Source organism: Hemitrygon akajei, chromosome 11 (assembly GCF_048418815.1).
Source record: "Hemitrygon akajei chromosome 11, sHemAka1.3, whole genome shotgun sequence".
In the NCBI taxonomy this organism is placed as follows: Eukaryota; Metazoa; Chordata; class Chondrichthyes; order Myliobatiformes; family Dasyatidae; genus Hemitrygon; species Hemitrygon akajei.
In genome coordinates, this window is record NC_133134.1 from 73,646,011 (window position 1) to 73,662,871 (window position 16,861).

The 16,861-nt window shown below is 47.6% G+C and overlaps 2 protein-coding genes across 3 annotated transcripts in view; one reads left to right on the forward strand and one right to left on the reverse strand.

Moving 5' to 3' along the window:
- Positions 1 to 3,701, forward strand: part of LOC140735715 (gamma-secretase subunit APH-1A-like) — a 24,478-nt gene extending 20,777 nt beyond the window's left edge. The window contains exons 6-7 of the mRNA XM_073061130.1: positions 82 to 205; positions 1,621 to 3,701. Of these exons, the coding sequence (XP_072917231.1) occupies positions 82 to 205; positions 1,621 to 1,685 (189 nt within the window). The 3' untranslated portion in view covers positions 1,686 to 3,701. The remainder of the gene's footprint in view (positions 1 to 81; positions 206 to 1,620) is intronic.
- LOC140735714 (carbonic anhydrase 14-like) overlaps positions 3,656 to 16,861 on the reverse strand; it is a 26,046-nt gene continuing 12,840 nt past the window's right edge. For both annotated transcript variants that reach the window (XM_073061128.1, XM_073061129.1), the window contains exons 5-9: positions 16,739 to 16,834; positions 15,029 to 15,095; positions 10,608 to 10,765; positions 5,274 to 5,400; positions 3,656 to 4,693 (exon numbers count right to left, since the gene is read on the reverse strand). In XM_073061128.1, coding sequence (XP_072917229.1) covers positions 4,626 to 4,693; positions 5,274 to 5,400; positions 10,608 to 10,765; positions 15,029 to 15,095; positions 16,739 to 16,834 — 516 coding nt within the window. In that variant the 3' untranslated portion in view covers positions 3,656 to 4,625. The remainder of the gene's footprint in view (positions 4,694 to 5,273; positions 5,401 to 10,607; positions 10,766 to 15,028; positions 15,096 to 16,738; positions 16,835 to 16,861) is intronic.

Consider the following 16,861-nt stretch of genomic DNA (forward strand, 5'->3'; position numbering starts at 1 on the left):
CTGTACTATTCTGTGTTCTAAGAATGTAGCATCAATAAGTTTGAGGGGAGATTCCCTGTACCTAATTCTTGTCTTTTCCAGACGTTCCTGAATCCCTGGTATGTGGGAAGCCTTGTTCCGATTTACGGCATCATGATTGTCATGGGAGCGTGGGCATACTGCACGGCTGGAGGATCGGTACACAACATCTGGCGCTGTGTTACATGTAGGTACATACACTGGCCCTGCCCTTATTGGTGTGTTGCCCTTCATTAGTCAAGCGATTGAGTGAAAGGGCCACATCCTAATGTTGAGCTCTATAAAACCTGTGTTAGACAACACTTGGATCAAGGTGTCCATTTCTGGTCATCTCTTTACAGGAATAAATGAACAGTCGACGTTCCTGGCTGAGACCGTTCTTCAGGGCTGGAAAGGAAGGGGAAAGAAGCTAAACTAGAAAGGTGGGGTGCTGGGGGGGGGGTGGAAGGAGGATAGCTAGAAAATGATAGGTGGAGCCAGGTGAAAAGTGAAGAGAATCTGAGAGAAGAGAGTGGACCATGGAAAAGGGAAGAAGGAGGGGCACAAGGGGAGGTGAGAAGGGGTAAGTGACCAGAGTAGGGAAAAAGAGAAGTGGGGGGAAATTACCAGGGTTTGTAGAAATTGATATTCATTGCCATCAAGTCGGAGGTGACCCAGGTGAAATACGAGGTGTTGCTGCTTCACCCTGAGGGTGGCCTCATCGTGACCATGTCGGAACAGGACTGGGGATAGGAATTAAACTGGTTGGCCACTAGGAAATTCTGGTTTTGGTGGATGGAACAGAAAGGGGAGTGTTGTCCGCTTGAGAAATTAAGCAGACTGAGATTGTACTTTAGTAGAACAAGGGGTGGAGTGACCTGTTTAAAACAATCCACAGGGGACTGAAAGGGTAGATCTGGGCATGGGTGCCTGGATCCAAGGGGTTGACCATTTAGGTCTGGGTTGGGGGGGTAGTGAGTGAGTGTGTGTGTAGTTTTTGTCTCTGTTGAAGACGGTAGACATGCTGTGTAGGTGCTGGAATGTGTGCTGATACTTGCAGGCTGCCCCCAGCACATCCTTATATTATGTTGGTCGTTGATGCGAACAACATATTTCACTGTATGTTTTGATGTACATGTGGTAAATAAAGTTTAATCTCTATTGTGTAACTCAGTGGCTCTTGTGGCAGTTTAAATTGACACCATGGACAGCACACGTGTCACATTCCTGTGATGTCCTGTTCGTTCACTCGGTGATGTTTGACCCTATGGGTTTTTCCGGTAGTGGGTGAGTCTTGGACCAGAGGGCACAGCCTCAGGATAGAGGGACATCCATTTACAACAGAGATGAGGAGGAATTTATTTAGCCAGAGTAGTGAATCTATGGAATTCATTGCCGCAGGCAGCTATGGAGGCCAAGTCATTGAGTGTATTTAAAGCAGAGGTTGATAAGTCCTTGATTAGTCAGGGTGTCAAAGGTTATGGGGAGAAGGCAGGAGAATGGGGTTGAGAGGAATCATTAGTCAGCCATGATGAAATAGTGGAGCAGACTTGATGGGCTGAAAGGTTTAATTGTGCTCCTGTGTCCTGCGGTCTCATGGCCCCCATTGTTTGTGTCTTCCAGGCCAGCAGCATTCCAACCCTCATGTTCTGGTATACTCGAGTCTTCAATCGCCTGTGGAGGACTGAAGGTGGGAGCAAGAGGTCCTGAACACCATCCTCGTCTGCCCTCCGGACTTGTCCTTGCCTCACTCCCCACCCTCTCACCTCCTCTTCCTCGGACACTGACGCCTACCTCCCTGAGGGACATATGGACGCAGACAGTGTCTGCCGGTTTGGCGGGGAGCCTCCTGGACCCTGGTTACCGCTGGAAGGAGAAAGTGTGACGGTTAGGGAGAAGGCAAGTCGCCTACTGAGCACACTGAGACTTTTGGTTTGAACTCCACAGCACAACCCAACGTTTGTCTGATTATTTATTTTCTTTTTAAACTTTGACTACTGTTCATGTCCTGGTTCAAGCTTGTGGAAAAGCCAGGCTGCTTATAGATTCTGTTCCGAGGTTGAGAGGAAAAGTTTGTACTTTGTGGTCCTCGGTTTTGAGTGTCACCATCCCATTCCCTCTCTGGAGCGAGAGGACATCAGGGGCTACCCTGCCTCCTCACCACAGTCCAGGCCGAGTTTTTGTGACCATCCTTCCAGCAACATCCCCCTGGCCAGACTTTACCCCCTGGATTCCACCTGAAGGTAAAACTTGCCTCACTTTTCTTCCAGCAGCAAGTTGTGCTAGAAAGCTGAGAGGGAGGTGTGTGTGTCTGTGTGTCCAGCATCTGCCACAAGAAATGCCCGCCATCACATTTAACAGCCCCGAAAGGCTGTTCGTGGACCCACAGTGGCTCTTTGACTGTTAGGGGTAGGGGATGGTGGCTGCAAAGCACAGGGGGAGGCATTCCACCTATCCTACTTCCCCTACCTCCCAGCTCCGTTAAGTTGTGGTATTGCAACAGTGCTCAGGACAGTGTTAACTCCCCCCCCCCCCCCCCCCCCCCATCCCGTATCCAATGAGATATGAGACCTAGGAAGACTTGGCCTCTGCAGGCACAGAATGAGTCTGCCCTGGGACGGATCCTACTTTCAAAATGCCTGCCCTGTCCCCATCTGAAGCTTCAGAAGTACCCAGTGGTGGGTGTTGTGACCAGATGTGTAAAGGGGAATGAAAACCTTCCTCGAGGCTGTAAAGAAATAATATAATCCTCTGTGTTAAGCAGGTTCTCCTGGGCTTCTACGCCCAGCTCCCTTGCTGCAAGTCTCAATACAAGAGTGGTGACGTCTTTACATTTGGGTACCGCACCACGTGACTGGATTCTATGTAAAAGTGCATACCTGTACTCGGAGCATTTAATATTTCGTTTAAAATATATCTACAATATTTTTTGTTACTTTTTGGGAGTTTTTGCTTTGTGTGTGAGTTGCCTGCTGTCGCTATGGTCCCAAGGCTGAGAAGGATCGTTGTTCCCTCCCTCCCACACGCAGACTTCCTGCTACTCTCCGGTTAGGCCCGGCCGGGAGGTTTGCCCCTGGCTTTGTAATGTTAACAAGTGACTGCCTCTAATCACTTGGTTAGCTGTTAAACAGAAATCACTGGAAGTACTCAGCAGGTTGGACATAGGACAGTACAGGCCCTTCAGCCCCACAATGTGGTGCTAGCCCTTTAACCTACTGTAAGATCAGTCTAACCTTTCCCTCCCACATTGCCCTCCATTTTGTTTCATCTATGAGTCTCTTAAATGTCCCCAATGTATCTGCCTGGCAGTGTGTTCCACACATCCACCAATCTGTGTAAAGGGGGGGAGAAGAACTACCTCTGACTAGCCCAGTATACTTTCCTCCAATCATTGTAAAATTATGCCCCTTGTGTTAGCCATTCCCACCCTGGCAAAAAGGTCTCTGGGTTTCCACTCACCTCTGCCTCTTATCTTGTCCACCTGTATCATCATTTCTCATGCTCCTTGACTCCAGAGAGGAAAGCCCCAGCTCTCTCAACCTATCCTCAAAAGACATGCTCCCTAATCCAGGCAGCATCTTGCTAAATCTCCTCTGCACCCTCTATAACTTCCACATCCTCCCTATAATGGGGCAATTAGATGTGAACACAATACTCCAAGTGTAAAGTATATTTTTTATTAACATTAAACTACTTTTACCTAGTGTTTTCATTTAAATTTCAATTTCTGGGGGAACTGAAGCTTAACCTGGAGGGGTGACGGTGCAGGTGAGAGGGAGCAAGGTGTGGGTATAGCGAGAGAGATCCGAGGATTGGGGTGATGACTCAATGGAGGATTACTTTTATAAAGCTCAGAGTGACATTTATAAATCTATTTCACTGGAACATTGACCAACTCTATCAGACGCATGGGGAGATACTGGGGCAGGTGGCCATAAAAGGGTAAGATTTAAGAAGCATCTTAAAGAGAGAAAGTGAGGTAGAGAGACTCGAAGGGAAATTCCAGAGCTCTGAGACACAACTCAGATATTATTTAGAGATACAACATGGAACAGGCCTTTTCAGCCCAACAACCCACCTATTTAACTCGAGCCTAATCGCAGGGCAATTTACAGTGACCAATTGACCTACTGGCCGGTTTGTCAACTGGACTGCGATTCACGGGGAGAACAGAGAAACTCCTTACAGGTGGCACCGGAATTGAACTCAGAACAGCCCGAGCTGTACGAGCATCATTGTGACTGTGGTGCCCTATTGGAGCGTAAGGGGTTCCTGGTAGCATTGTGAGACGGGGAGGTACAAGGGGAGGTGACCAAGCAGGCATTATTTGCACAGAATGAGATTGGAGAGTTTAAGGTGAACAGGTCAAGGGTGGGTAGGGCAGGCTAGAGGAGTGTCCACATCGTTGGATCCAGAGATGACAAATGAAGCTGTGGCTGTGTTGATGGGGAGGGGGGAGGTTGGGGGTGGGGGAAGAAAGAGCGGAGCTTCACTGTATCCACCGACGAGCCTGAAACACTCCTCCTGAGACAGGGCGAGATCACTGTCTGCTGAGAGTGTTCTTCCCCCACAATTGGGGCATCTTCGGAGCAACCAGGGAGCGCTCCCACTGGAGGAGAGCCCGACGCTCAGTGCAGTTTCACTGACAGCATCTTCAGAAGCTTTTGGACTGCCTTCCGAAAGTGGACAGCCCAACCTACAGGGAAGAGATAATATCAGCAGAGATTCTCTCCCCACGATCTACCCGTGCTTTGAGGTGCTCTTTGCAGACTCGCCCTATTTCCCCTGAAGTACTCTTCACTCTCAGCCTGGGGGAGTATGCAGTGTCCTTTTTTAACCTTGCTTTCTTCCCCTGAAGTACCCCACATCCCAGCTTGGGGGGAATCGCCTCACATCAGCTTCCTGATCTACAGTCACCTGGCAAGTAGGGGAGAGGGTCACTCCTTGGGCACAGGGGAACTGGCCATTCACAGGCCCAGGTGGTGGGCAGACCAGGGTTCAGACTGCCTGTGCCCCACCGTCCCTGAGCTTGAGTGTGTAAATAACTTATGAATAATGGGTGGAAAGGTACCCTGCTCCCATGTCTTGTAGTCTTCTCGAGGAATGGGGTTGAGAGGGAAAGTAAATCAGCCGCGATGGAATGTTCGAGCGGATTGATGGGCCAAATGGCCTAATTCTGCCCCTGTGTGTTAAGGTCTTGTGCAGTCCTGATTACTGTATAGTGTTTTGCTCATGAATAAACTTTTTTTTTAAAGGAAAAAGCATAGGGAACTCACCCACAGGGAACGAGGCCTTGACTCGCCGGTTCCCGACTGGCTGGGCCTTTCTGAAGTTGTTGACCAATGGCAGACTTGGCACTGTGTCAGCTGACGTGCGGAACAGCCCAGTCCTCAGGGTCTTGAACTGCGGGATGGAAAGGTTGCTGCTCAGTCCCTTCAATGTTGCCAACGCAACAGCCAACCTGTGCACAGCAAGATCTCAAACGGCACTGGGAGCACTTATCCCTCCCAAGGATAAACCTTGCACGACACTAAGTGAGGTGGAGTATAGGTCTCGATTCCTGGGAAGTGGCATAGCTGGTAGATAAGCTCATGAGATCTTTTGGTACATCAGCCTTCGTAAATCAGAGTATTGAAGATCTATAAAGTGTTGGTAAGACCATCTTTGGAGTATTGTGTCCCCTACCTGCAGGAAAGGTATCAATAAGATTGAAAGAGTGCAGAGAAAATTCACAAGGATGTTGCTGGGACTTGGGGACCTGAGTTACAGAGAAAGATCAAATAGGCTAGAACTTTATTCCGTGGAGCATAGGAGAATGAGGGGCCTTTTGATAGCAGTTTGCAAAATTGAAGGTATAAATAGGGTAAATGCAATCAGGCTTTTTCCACTGAGGTTGGGTGAGATTAGAACTAGATGTCATAGGTTGAGGGTGAAAGGTGAAATAGACAATAGGTGCAGAAGTAGACCATTTGACCCTTCAAGCCTGCACCGCCATTTTGAGATCATGGCTGATCAACTACTATCAATACCCGGTTCCTGCCTTGTCCCCATATCCCTTGATTCTCCTATCCATAGGATACCTATCTAGCTCCTTCTTGAAAGCATCCAGAGAATTGGCCTCCACTACCTCCCGAGGCAGTGCATTCCAGACCCCCACAACTCTCTGGGAGAAGAAGTTTTTCCTTAACTCTGTCCTAAATGACCTACTCCTTATTCTCAAACCATGCCCTCTGGTACTGGACTCTCCCAGCATCTGGAACATATTTCCTGCCTCTATCTTGTCCAATCCCTTAATAATCTTATATGTTTCAATCAGATCCCCTCTCAATCTCCTTAATTCCAGCATGTACAAGCTCAGTCTCTCTAAACTCTCTGCGTAAGACAGTCCAGACATCCCAGGAATTAACCTTGTGAATCTACGCTGCACTTCCTCTACAGCCAGGATGTCCTTCCTTAACCCTGGAGACCAAAACTGTACACAATACTCCAGGTGTGGTCTCACCAGGGCTCTGTACAAATGCAAGAGGATTTCCTTGCTCTTGTACTCAATTCCCTTTGTAATAAAGGCCAACATTCCATTAGCCTTCTTCACTGCCTGCTGCACTTGCTCAAGGTGCAAAATCAGTTCATCCCCTGGGGGGAAAAGGGCCACAGTGATTGACAAAGGAAGTCAGGGATTGCATAGCATTAAAAAAAAAGAGGAAGTATGACAGAGCTAAGGTGAGTGGGAGGACAGATGATTGGGAAGTTTTTAAGGAACAACAGAACTTAACTAAAAAGGCAATACGGGGAGAAAAAATGAGGTACAAACGCAAGCTAGCCAGGAATATAAAGGAAGATAGCAAAAGCTTTTTTAGGTATGTGAAGAGAAAGAAGATAGTTAAGAACAATGTTGGGCCCTTGAAGAATGAATTGGGTGAAATTGTTATGGGAAACAGAAATGGCAGAAGAATTTAATGAGTACTTTAGATCTGTTTTCACTAAGGAAGACACAAGCAATCTCCCAGATGTATGGATGGGCCAAGGACATAGGGTAACAGAGGAAATGAAACAGATTGACATTCGGAAGGAAACGGTGATGAGAAGACTGATGGGACTGAAGGCTGACAAATCCCCAGGTTCAGATGGTCTGCATCCTAGGGTACTAAAGGAGGTGGCCCTGGAAATTGCGGATGCATTGGTAATCATTTTCCAATGTTCCTTAGATCCAGGATCAGTTCCTGAGGATTGGAGAATGGCTAATGTTATCCCACTTTTTGAGAAAGGAGGGAGGGAGAAAACAGAGAACTATCAACCTGTCAGCCTGACATCGGTGGTGGGGAAGATGCTAGAGTCCATTATTAAGGATGAAATAGTGGCATATCTAGATAGCAGTGATAAGATTGGGCCGAACCAGCGTGGATTTACCAAGGGTAAATCATGCTTGACTAATCTATTGGAGTTTTTCGAGGATATAACCAGGAGGTTAGACAAGGGAGATCCAGTGGATGTAGTGTACCTCGATTTCAGAAGGCATTTGATAGAGATTGGTGGGTAAAATCAAAGCTCAGGGCATCGGGGAGAAGACATTGACATGGATAGAAAACTGGTTGGCAGATAGCAGGTGGTAACTAGTGGGGTGCCACAGGGCTCGGTATTGGGACCACAGCTGTTTACAATTTACGTCAACAATTTAGATGAAGGCATTGAGAATAACATCAGCAAATTTGCTGATGATACTAAGCTGGGTGGCAGTGTGACATGTGATGAGGATGTTAGGAGAATTCAGGGTGACTTGGATAGGCTGGGTGAGTGGGCAGATACTTGGCAGATGACGTTTAATGTGAATAAGTGTGAGGTTATCCACTTAGGGAGTAAGAACAGGAAGGCAGATTATTATCTGAATGGTGTAGAGTTAGGTAAGGGAGAAATACAAAGAGATCTAGGAGTCCTTGTTCATCAGTCACTGAGGGTGAATGTTTGAGGGAACCTCTTCATTCAGAGGGTGCAGGTTCAACTTCAACATTTAGAAGTTTGGGTAAGTACGAGGATGGGAAGGATAGGGAAGTCCACGTATGGGTCTCTGGGATTAGGCAGAATAACAGTATGGCATGGACAAGATGGGCCAAAAGGCCTGTTTCTCTGCTGTGGCACTCTATAACACCCACGCAAAGTGGAATGGGGTCCAAGCATTCCTCTCCCCCCACCCCATCATAGCTCCCTGGCTCCCAAACCTCACCTCCTACCCACTGACACCACCCTTCTCAAGCGCAGGTCCCAGACTAAATCATTCCTCAGACAAGCAGTGCCATGAAATGCTGCCGTGTAAAAGGAGGCCGTTCTCCTCATCGTGTTCAATGTGCACCCAATCCCACACCATAGCCTTCAGCCTATTCCCCTCATTCTTCTCCCTTCCTTTGACAAAGGGTCTCAGCCTGAAGCATCAACTGTTTATTCCCCTCCAAAGATTCTGCCTGACCTGCTGAGATCCTCTTTATGTAGAGTCCCACAAGTTATGGTGCTTGGAGACATCACCTAGGTCCACCTCCCTCCCAAGGAGTGATTCCAAGTCCCATCACTTTGCCCAGTTACCCCCCCCCCCCCAATCTGACAATTTAATTTCATCTGACCTCTCTGCTAAGGAGTTCCTACCACCCACCTGGGTTTAAAAAAAAATCTTTTCTAGTAATTTTTATTTGATTTATTTAGAGATAGCAGTAGTGTGCTGACTCTAGTAGAGTTTGATATTAAGACAGAGTAGCAGTTACTGCATTGCTATTACAGAAGACTTGGGAGTCCTCATACAGGGTACCCGTGAGTTTAGCTTGCTGGTTGAGTCATTGGCAAGGCGGGCAAGTGTCATGTTGGCATTCATTTAGACAGGACTAGAATTTTAGAGCAAAGGTGTAACGTTGAACTTTTATAAGCCATTGGCCAGGCCTTGTGTAGATTATTGTGATCAGTTTTGGGCCCCTTATTGAAGAAAGGATGAGTAGACACTGGAGAGGGTTCAGAGAAAGTTCATGGAAATAATTCTAGGAATAAAAGGGTTATTTATATAAGGAGCATTTAATAACTCTGGGGCTGTACCTGCTGGAGTTTAGGAGAATTGGGGGGGGGGGGGTGGAGAATCTCATTGAAACCTATTGTATGTTGGTATTATTTGGAATGTGGGGAAAACAGGAGCACCTGAGGAAACCCATGTGGTCAGAGAAAGAATATAGAAACTCCTTACAGACAGCGATGGGGAATTAAACATTGACAGTGAGACATTGATGGGGTGCAGGGCCAGGCTGCGAAGCAACAAATGGAGCTCGATCTGGAAAAGGAAGGTGATTCACTTTGGAAGTCAGAGTGCAGGGTTAATGGTAGCATTCTCAGTGTGGAGGAAGAGAGGGATCTCGGGGTCCACAGTTGATAGGGTCGTTAAGTTGTATGAAGTGTTGGCCGTCATTAGTTGGGGATTTGAGCAGGGTTAATGGTAGCATTCTCAGTGTGGAGGAAGAGAGGGATCTCGGGGTCCACAGATCAGTCAAGGTTGCCATGCAAGTTGATGGGGTCGTTAAGTTGTATGAAGTGTTGGCCGTCATTAGTTGGGGATTTGAGTTTGAGAGCCACGAGATAATGTTGCAGCTCTATAAAACCCTGATTCGACCACACTTGGAGCATCTGTTTGGTTCTGGTCGCCTGATTATAGGAAGGGTGTGGAAGCTTTAGAGAGGGCGCTGAAGAGATTTACCAGGATGCTGTCTGGATTAGAGAGTGTGTCTTGTGAGGAAAGGTTGGACAAGGTAGGACTTTTCCCTTTGGAGTGAAGGAGTATGAGAGGTGACTTGATAGAGGTCTACAAGGTGATGAGATTGATAGTGTGGACAGCCAGTACCTTTTTCTCAGGGTGGAAATGGCTAATACGAAAGGGCATAATTTTAAAGTGAGTGGAGGAAAGCGTGGCTGGGCGGAGTCAGGGATAGTTTTGTTAATACACTGTGAAGGGTGTGTGTAATATATTGCCAGAGCAGATACATTGGACTCTTAGATAGGCAGATGGAGGGAAGGGTTAAAATTCAGGAGATGGGGACCCGTACTGTGCTGCAGTGATCTGTGTTCCCTGTGATCACTGTCCCTACTTCCACTTTCTTACAAAAACTTATACAATGGGACAGAGAGAGGCCATTTGGCCCATCAGTCAATGTTGGCTGTAATGCTCAACTTTGCATGAATAGCTTTTTCCATTTGTTTAATCCAACAGTGTAACCACCTACTTTCTGTTCCTTGTCCAGTTACCCTTTAAATATATCTGTACAAATCACTTCCTGTATTTTAGAGAGGTAACAGCCTCTCCACCCACCAAACTTCTACTGCCCATTTAAACCCATGTGACCCAATAGCCTACTATATTAACCCGAACATCTTTGGACTGTGGGAGGAAACCGGAGCTCCCGGAGGAAACACACACAGTCATACGGAGAACATACAAACTTCTTACAGGCGGCTGCAGGGATTGAAGTCGTGTTGCTGGCGCTGTAGAGTGTTACACTATGCTACCATGTCGCCCCAATCCACTTGTGACCCACATCCTCGCCAGCCTTTAGGGGAAGAAGTTGCTGTTGGATTTGGAGATGGCCACGTACCTGGGAAAGGGATAATAGAACGCGCCGGTGGAATATAATCCAGCGGACACTCTGGAAGCAGGGTGGTGTGGTCAGAGAGCCTCGGTAGGTGAAGTATTGGTCCAGTCGTTTAGGGAGCAGGGACCGGATATCAAAAGATGGAATCTCCAACTCCTGACCTGAGGAATCAAGCAACAGCAAGGTTAGTATCAACCAAGGGGCTCAGTGGGTCAGACAGTAGGACATACTGCACTGTGGGGAAAAAGTCTTGGGCATGTGTTTATATATAGCTAGCATCTCTAGGATTTTTGCACAGTACTGTATTTGTCAGTGTGGAACGGAGAGAGAGTTTGTAAACCTGGTGGGAGCAAAGGCTGTTGGGTGGAGCACTGTGGGAGGGGTGTGGAACACGTGGCAGAGGAGGAGTACCAGGGTGGGGTAGGGGTGGCACAGGTGCAGACACACCCAGCCCTGAGAGACCAGGCGAGGTCATTTGATTCAAAACGATTGGTTTATTAATCACTACAGATGGTCTCTCTAGTGCTTCCCGCTCCTTCCCTCTCCCCTTTTTCCCAACAATGATTCCCCTCTCCCTGTCCCCTTCCCACTGTCAGTCCACAATAGAGACCCAGACCAGAATCGGCTCTAGTGTCACTCACATAAGTCATGACTTTTTTTTGTGTGGCAGCTGTGTAGTTGCTACAGTACTGTGTGTGTGAGTGTGAGTGTGAGTGTGTGTGTGTGTGTGAGTGTGTGTGTGTGTGTGAGTGTGTGTGTGTGTCCGCCCTCCCATCACCGTAACGTCCCTCTAGGAGTCAAATTAGACCATTTGGCCCAAGTCTCCACCATTCCATCATAGCTGATTTATTATCACTCTCAACCTCCTTCTCCTGCCTTTTCCCTGCAACCTTTGATGCCCCGATTAATCAAAAACCATCATCTCCACTTTAAATAGTCAATAACTTGGCCTCCACAGCTGTATGTGGCAATAAATTTCACAGATTCACCACCTTCTGACTAAAGAAATTCCTCCTCATCAGTCTTAAAAGGACATGCTTCTCTCTCACTGTCTGAGTCCCACGTACCCTAGGGTAAAGATTAGTTTTATTTGTCACTCATACATTGAAGTTCAGCCCACGCGTGTCACCTGACTTCTGCCGTCAACGTAGCATGCCCACAACTTGCTAGCCCTAACTGTACATCTTTGGTACATGGGAGGAAGCTGGAACACCCGGAGGAATTTCGTGGTCATGGGGAGAACATGCGAACTCCTTACAGACAGCGGTGGGAACTGGACCCGGATCGCTGGCGCTGTAAAGCATTTACACTAGCTACTACACCACCACACCGGAGGGAACTGAACCCCAAATCGCAGATTGCTGATGCTGTAACCCCCAGTTCGCTGCACTGTCAGAGGGTTGACACGTTGAATTGGGGTCAGAACTAGAAGCAAAAGGGAAAGGTCTTCCTGACAAATCCCAAAAAAACCTGCAGGAAGTCTGAACCAAAACAAAGTACTGGATCAGGAAAGAAAACTTAGCAGAATGATAAGGTACAGGAAATGAATTTCAGAGTAAACCTACTATCAAAGTATTATGTTACCGTCTGCTACGTTTTTCTAACAAGTATTTACAGGATGACTCAGAAATGCAATAGAATTTACAGATTGAGGCCTGTGTTGGTCGAGGTTGACCATGGATATTGTGTCCTAGCTGTCTATGTGATGCACAAGCCAGGGCAGTGAGGCATGGAGAGCTAACCGGCTCCCCTATCAGCACAACTGATGAATCCAAAGGGACAGTAGATACTGACACAGTCTGGCACCAGCAGCGTCGCAGAAGCTGTTAGTCGATGTTGAACTGAACATGGCATTGACTGCCTTGAGGATTCCAGCTCCGGATTTTAACTCTAGATTCACTCCCAAAGCCTTCCCCTTGAGTGGGTACAGCCACAAGGCAGGTTGGGTTTGAGATCAGAGCTTTCCTTCTCCTAAGTGGCCTGCCAAGCCCCATCTGCCTGAAGTGACTGGTTTTAAAGCACAGTAACCTTTGCCCCTTCTGTCAGTAGAAACGGTTCCGCCTGGCTTAGTAGCTAAGCCACTCGTGAAGGCCAGGAGCTGGACTTGATAGCTGTAGGGTGATAATTGTTCCTGAACTGAAGGTTCCTGATATACCTGGGTTATTTTCTCTGTTGACGGCTGAGGAGAGATCTGACAGAAGTTTATAAAACTATGAGAGGCATTAGTAGGGTGACAGTCTTTGTTCTCGGGGTAGTAAAACTGAATACTGGAGGATATGCATTTAAAGCGAGAGGAGGTAAGTTTAAAGGGCATGTGTAAAATTCTGCGGATGTGCCATGGGGAGCCAGCATTCTCACTGTCTGGTATGGAGGGGCCACAGCAGGTGAGCGGAAAAGGCTGCAGAAGGTTGTAAACTCTGCCGGCCCCATCGTGGACAATAGCCTCCCCGGCGTCGAGGACACTTCAAAAGGTGATGCCTCAAAAAGGTGAAAAGTGGCATCCATCATTAATGCCCACCCCCCTCCCCATCGCTCAGGACGTGCCATCTTCTCATTGCTACCATCAGGGAGGAGGTACAGGAGCCTGAAGGGCACAGTCATAAGGTTTCAAGGGCAGTTTCTTCCCCTCAGCCTTCATATTTCTAAATGAACAGTAAACCCATGTACACTACCTCACTATTTTCCCTCTTTGAAGATGTATATATCTTTATTGCAATTCATAGTTTTTATTATTATGTATTGCAATATACTGCTGTTGCCAAAAAAAACAAATTTTATGTCCCAAGTCAGTGATAATAAACCTGATTCTGAAGTTTCATTTGCACAGAGACCAGAGAGTGCCTGGAATGAGGTGATGGAGGCAGATATGGTTGTGGCGTTTAGGGAATGGAGAGGTGTGGATCATTGCAGGCGCAAGAGGTTTAATTTATTTTAGCATCGTGGCTGGCACAGGCATCGTGGGCCAAAGGACGCGTTCCTGTATAACACACACACTGTACTGGAGGAGCTCAGCAGGTCAGGCAGCACTTTGGAGAGGAATAAGCAGTCACTGTTGCGAGCTGAGACCCTTCAATAGACCTGTTCCTCAGCCCTACCGTGTGTTCAAGTGTGTTGAAGAAATAGCCCCACCTTCCTTTCCCATCCTGGTGAAGAATCTCGGCCTGAAACGTCGATTGTTTATTCCTCTCCATAGAAGCTGCCCGACCTGCTGAGTCCCTCCAGCATGTGTGACCTCGTGTCTATGTTTAAGACACTGTAAACCATGTGAACAGGTGGGGAATGGAGGGATATTGGACCAGGTGCAAACAGAAGGACTGGGTTTAGTTCAGCATCGTGGTCAGCAGAGACATTGTGGGCCGAAGGGCCCGATATGAGCTGTATTGTTCTATATAAGGTCAGGCAGTATCTGCGGAAGGAGATCTACAACCATTTGTCCAGATAATTGGCAGAGTGTGATCCCAGTGAGTTTGAGATGATGTATTTTGGGAAGTCAAATAGGGGTAGGTCGTTGGGGAAATGTTGTTAAACACAGGGGCCAAAGTCTGTAGTTCCCGAAGCAAGTGACAACACCGGTAGAGATATTAATGTGGACAAAAGATTGGTTTGATGGGTTTGGACCTGAGAGGGGAAAGATTTCGTTGAAGCCCACCTCGTGTTGAAAGGCCTGGTTAGAGTAAACATGCAGAGGATGTTTCCTGGATGCGGGAGTCCAGGGCAATGTGAGGAGGGGCCCCTTGAAACAGAGGAGGAATACTCCTTATCTAGAAGGTGGTGAATCTGTAGCAGTGAAGTCCACAGATGGCTGTGGAGGACAAGTTACTGAGTATATTTAAAACTGAGGGCGATTGGTCAGGACATCAAAGGTCACAGAGAGAACAGTGGGATAGAAGAAATCCTTCAGGATGGTGCTTGAATACAGATAGGGAAGATTTATAGAGTTGAGGGCCAAATGCAGGCAAGTTCATGTAGGCTAACGTACCACCTTGCAGCGCTAGTGATTGGGGTTCAATTCCCACCCCTGTCTCCTCGGGTTTCCTCCCACAGTCCAAAGACATACAACAAAGGGTTAGTGAGTTCAGGCATGGGCCATCCTCATCCTGTGTCGGTCACTGATGATAACGATGTACATGTGACAAATGAAGCTATCTTTAATGCAGGTTGGTAACTTGGTCAGCACGGGTGAGTTGGGCCAAAGGGCCTGTTTTCCGGTGGTGTAAACCCATTCCACTAGAGATGAATCCCTCTCTGGTTCTTCCTGCACCTTCGGACTGACCCCACTGGAGAGGGCTGCAAACCTGACCCAGAGCCAGTGGACTAACGCACTGAGCTAAGGACAGCCGGGGTTATAGGATGCTTGCAGTGACAGTCTGATCCAGCTCTTCCTGACGGCTGGGGCTCACGGTGTTGGTGCACAGACGCCTTACCTGCAAATGGGATCGATTCCAAGTGACTCAGGATATTTTCATAAGCTGGATTTTTAAATTTGCCAACCTTAATTAAATAAAAAAAAGTGCAATATTAGGACCTTCCCCACAATATTTGCTGCATTTTGTTCACACAGGAGTTAAGAACTGGAATTTGATGGTAAATGTAGTGGGACAGCAGAAACCTGATTGGTTAATCCTCAGCCAATCAGGAGGGATGGACGACAGGGGGATATAAATGCCACTGGACTAGTCCTGCCCAGGTATCGTCCCTGATGAAGATGGCAGAGTTTGTCTTTGAAACATTGGTTAAAATTGTACGCAGATGGAAACCTGAGAAGAGTTTATTTGTAGTAAGGTAGTCTTCATGGACCATTCAGAAAATCTGATGGTGGAGAGGACGAAGCTGTTCCTAAAATGTTGAGCGTGTGTCTTCTGGCTCCTGCACCTCCTCCCTCTTAGATGGCAGCAATGAGATAGTACCTGCTTGATGCACCGTCTTTTGAAGACATCCTCAGTGGTAAGGAGGTTGTACTCGTGATGGAGCAGGCGAGCTTACGACCCTCTGCAATTTTTTTCCCGCCGCGGTGCACGGTCAGGCGGAGATGCAACCTATCAGAATTCTCTCTGTGGCACATCTTTAGAAACGTGTTAGTGTTTGGTGGTTGAGATATTGCTAGGGATTGTTGGAGATGCTCTCTCTCCGGGAAGTGGGAAGCCGCTGCAGAATCAGGAGGTTTGTCATCTCTGGCTTCCTCTGGAATTAGCTGCATGGTCAGCACAGGAGCGACTGGACAGCTCTCCCTTCCATAACTGTACCTGGAGCCCTCACTGGAGTGGCACAATTATCTCCCAATTACTTCACACCAACAATCCTTTTGTACAGAAACGTTCCAGAAGTAAACTTATCCTCTGCTACAGAAACAGACTCGGTCTGACAGGGATCACTTTTCAAGGGAGGAGGGGTGTCGACCTCCCAGAGGATCTATCCTGCCCCCAACACGCAGTGTAGATCTACCTCATGAGGAGTGTGAGGAGATTTAGTATGTCACTAAAGACTTGCAATCTCTACAGATGTACTGGTGACATCTTCAAGAGGTGGTGTCTCAGGAGGGGGGCATCTATTATTAAGGACACTCATCGCTCGGGATGTACCCTCTTCTCATTACTACCATCAGGGAGGAGGTACAGGAGCCTGAAGATCCACACTCTGCCACTATCTTATTTTTTGTCTTTGTTGTAACTTATTGTAATGTTTATGCCGTGGCGTTGAACTGCTGACACAGTACATTCCGGGACTAGTGTCAGTAATAATGAACCTGATTCTGACTGAGAAAGTGGTGCCATCTAATGGCTGGAGGTTAGAGCTACCCGGTTTACAGTGTAAGCTTCACACAAACACAATCTGGAAATCCAAGCAGCGCACACAGTTGGAACTCAGCAGGTCAGGCAACAGCGGTGGAGGGGAATAAACAGCGGCCTTTCAGGCAGAGGCCTTTCATGAGCACTGGAAAGGAAGGGGATAAGTTTGCAGGTGAAAGGTAAGACCGGGTGAAGGAGCAGGAATCTGATAGGGAAGGGAAGAAGGACAACCCTAGGGAGGTGATAGGAAGGGGTGAGAGAATAACCAGAAAAAGAGAGGAGTAGGGGGAACTGCTTACATGCAGGATTCCTACTCTAAAGCACGACGGAGACCCATTGAAACCTCACCTCCAGCAGAACTCCCAGGACCACCAGCCCGTCCGCCTTCCTCATGGCCTCTGACAAGTTCTGATATTTCTCAGAGTTGTAATGAACTATGTGCATCTGGGAGAAACAAAAAACAGATTGTAA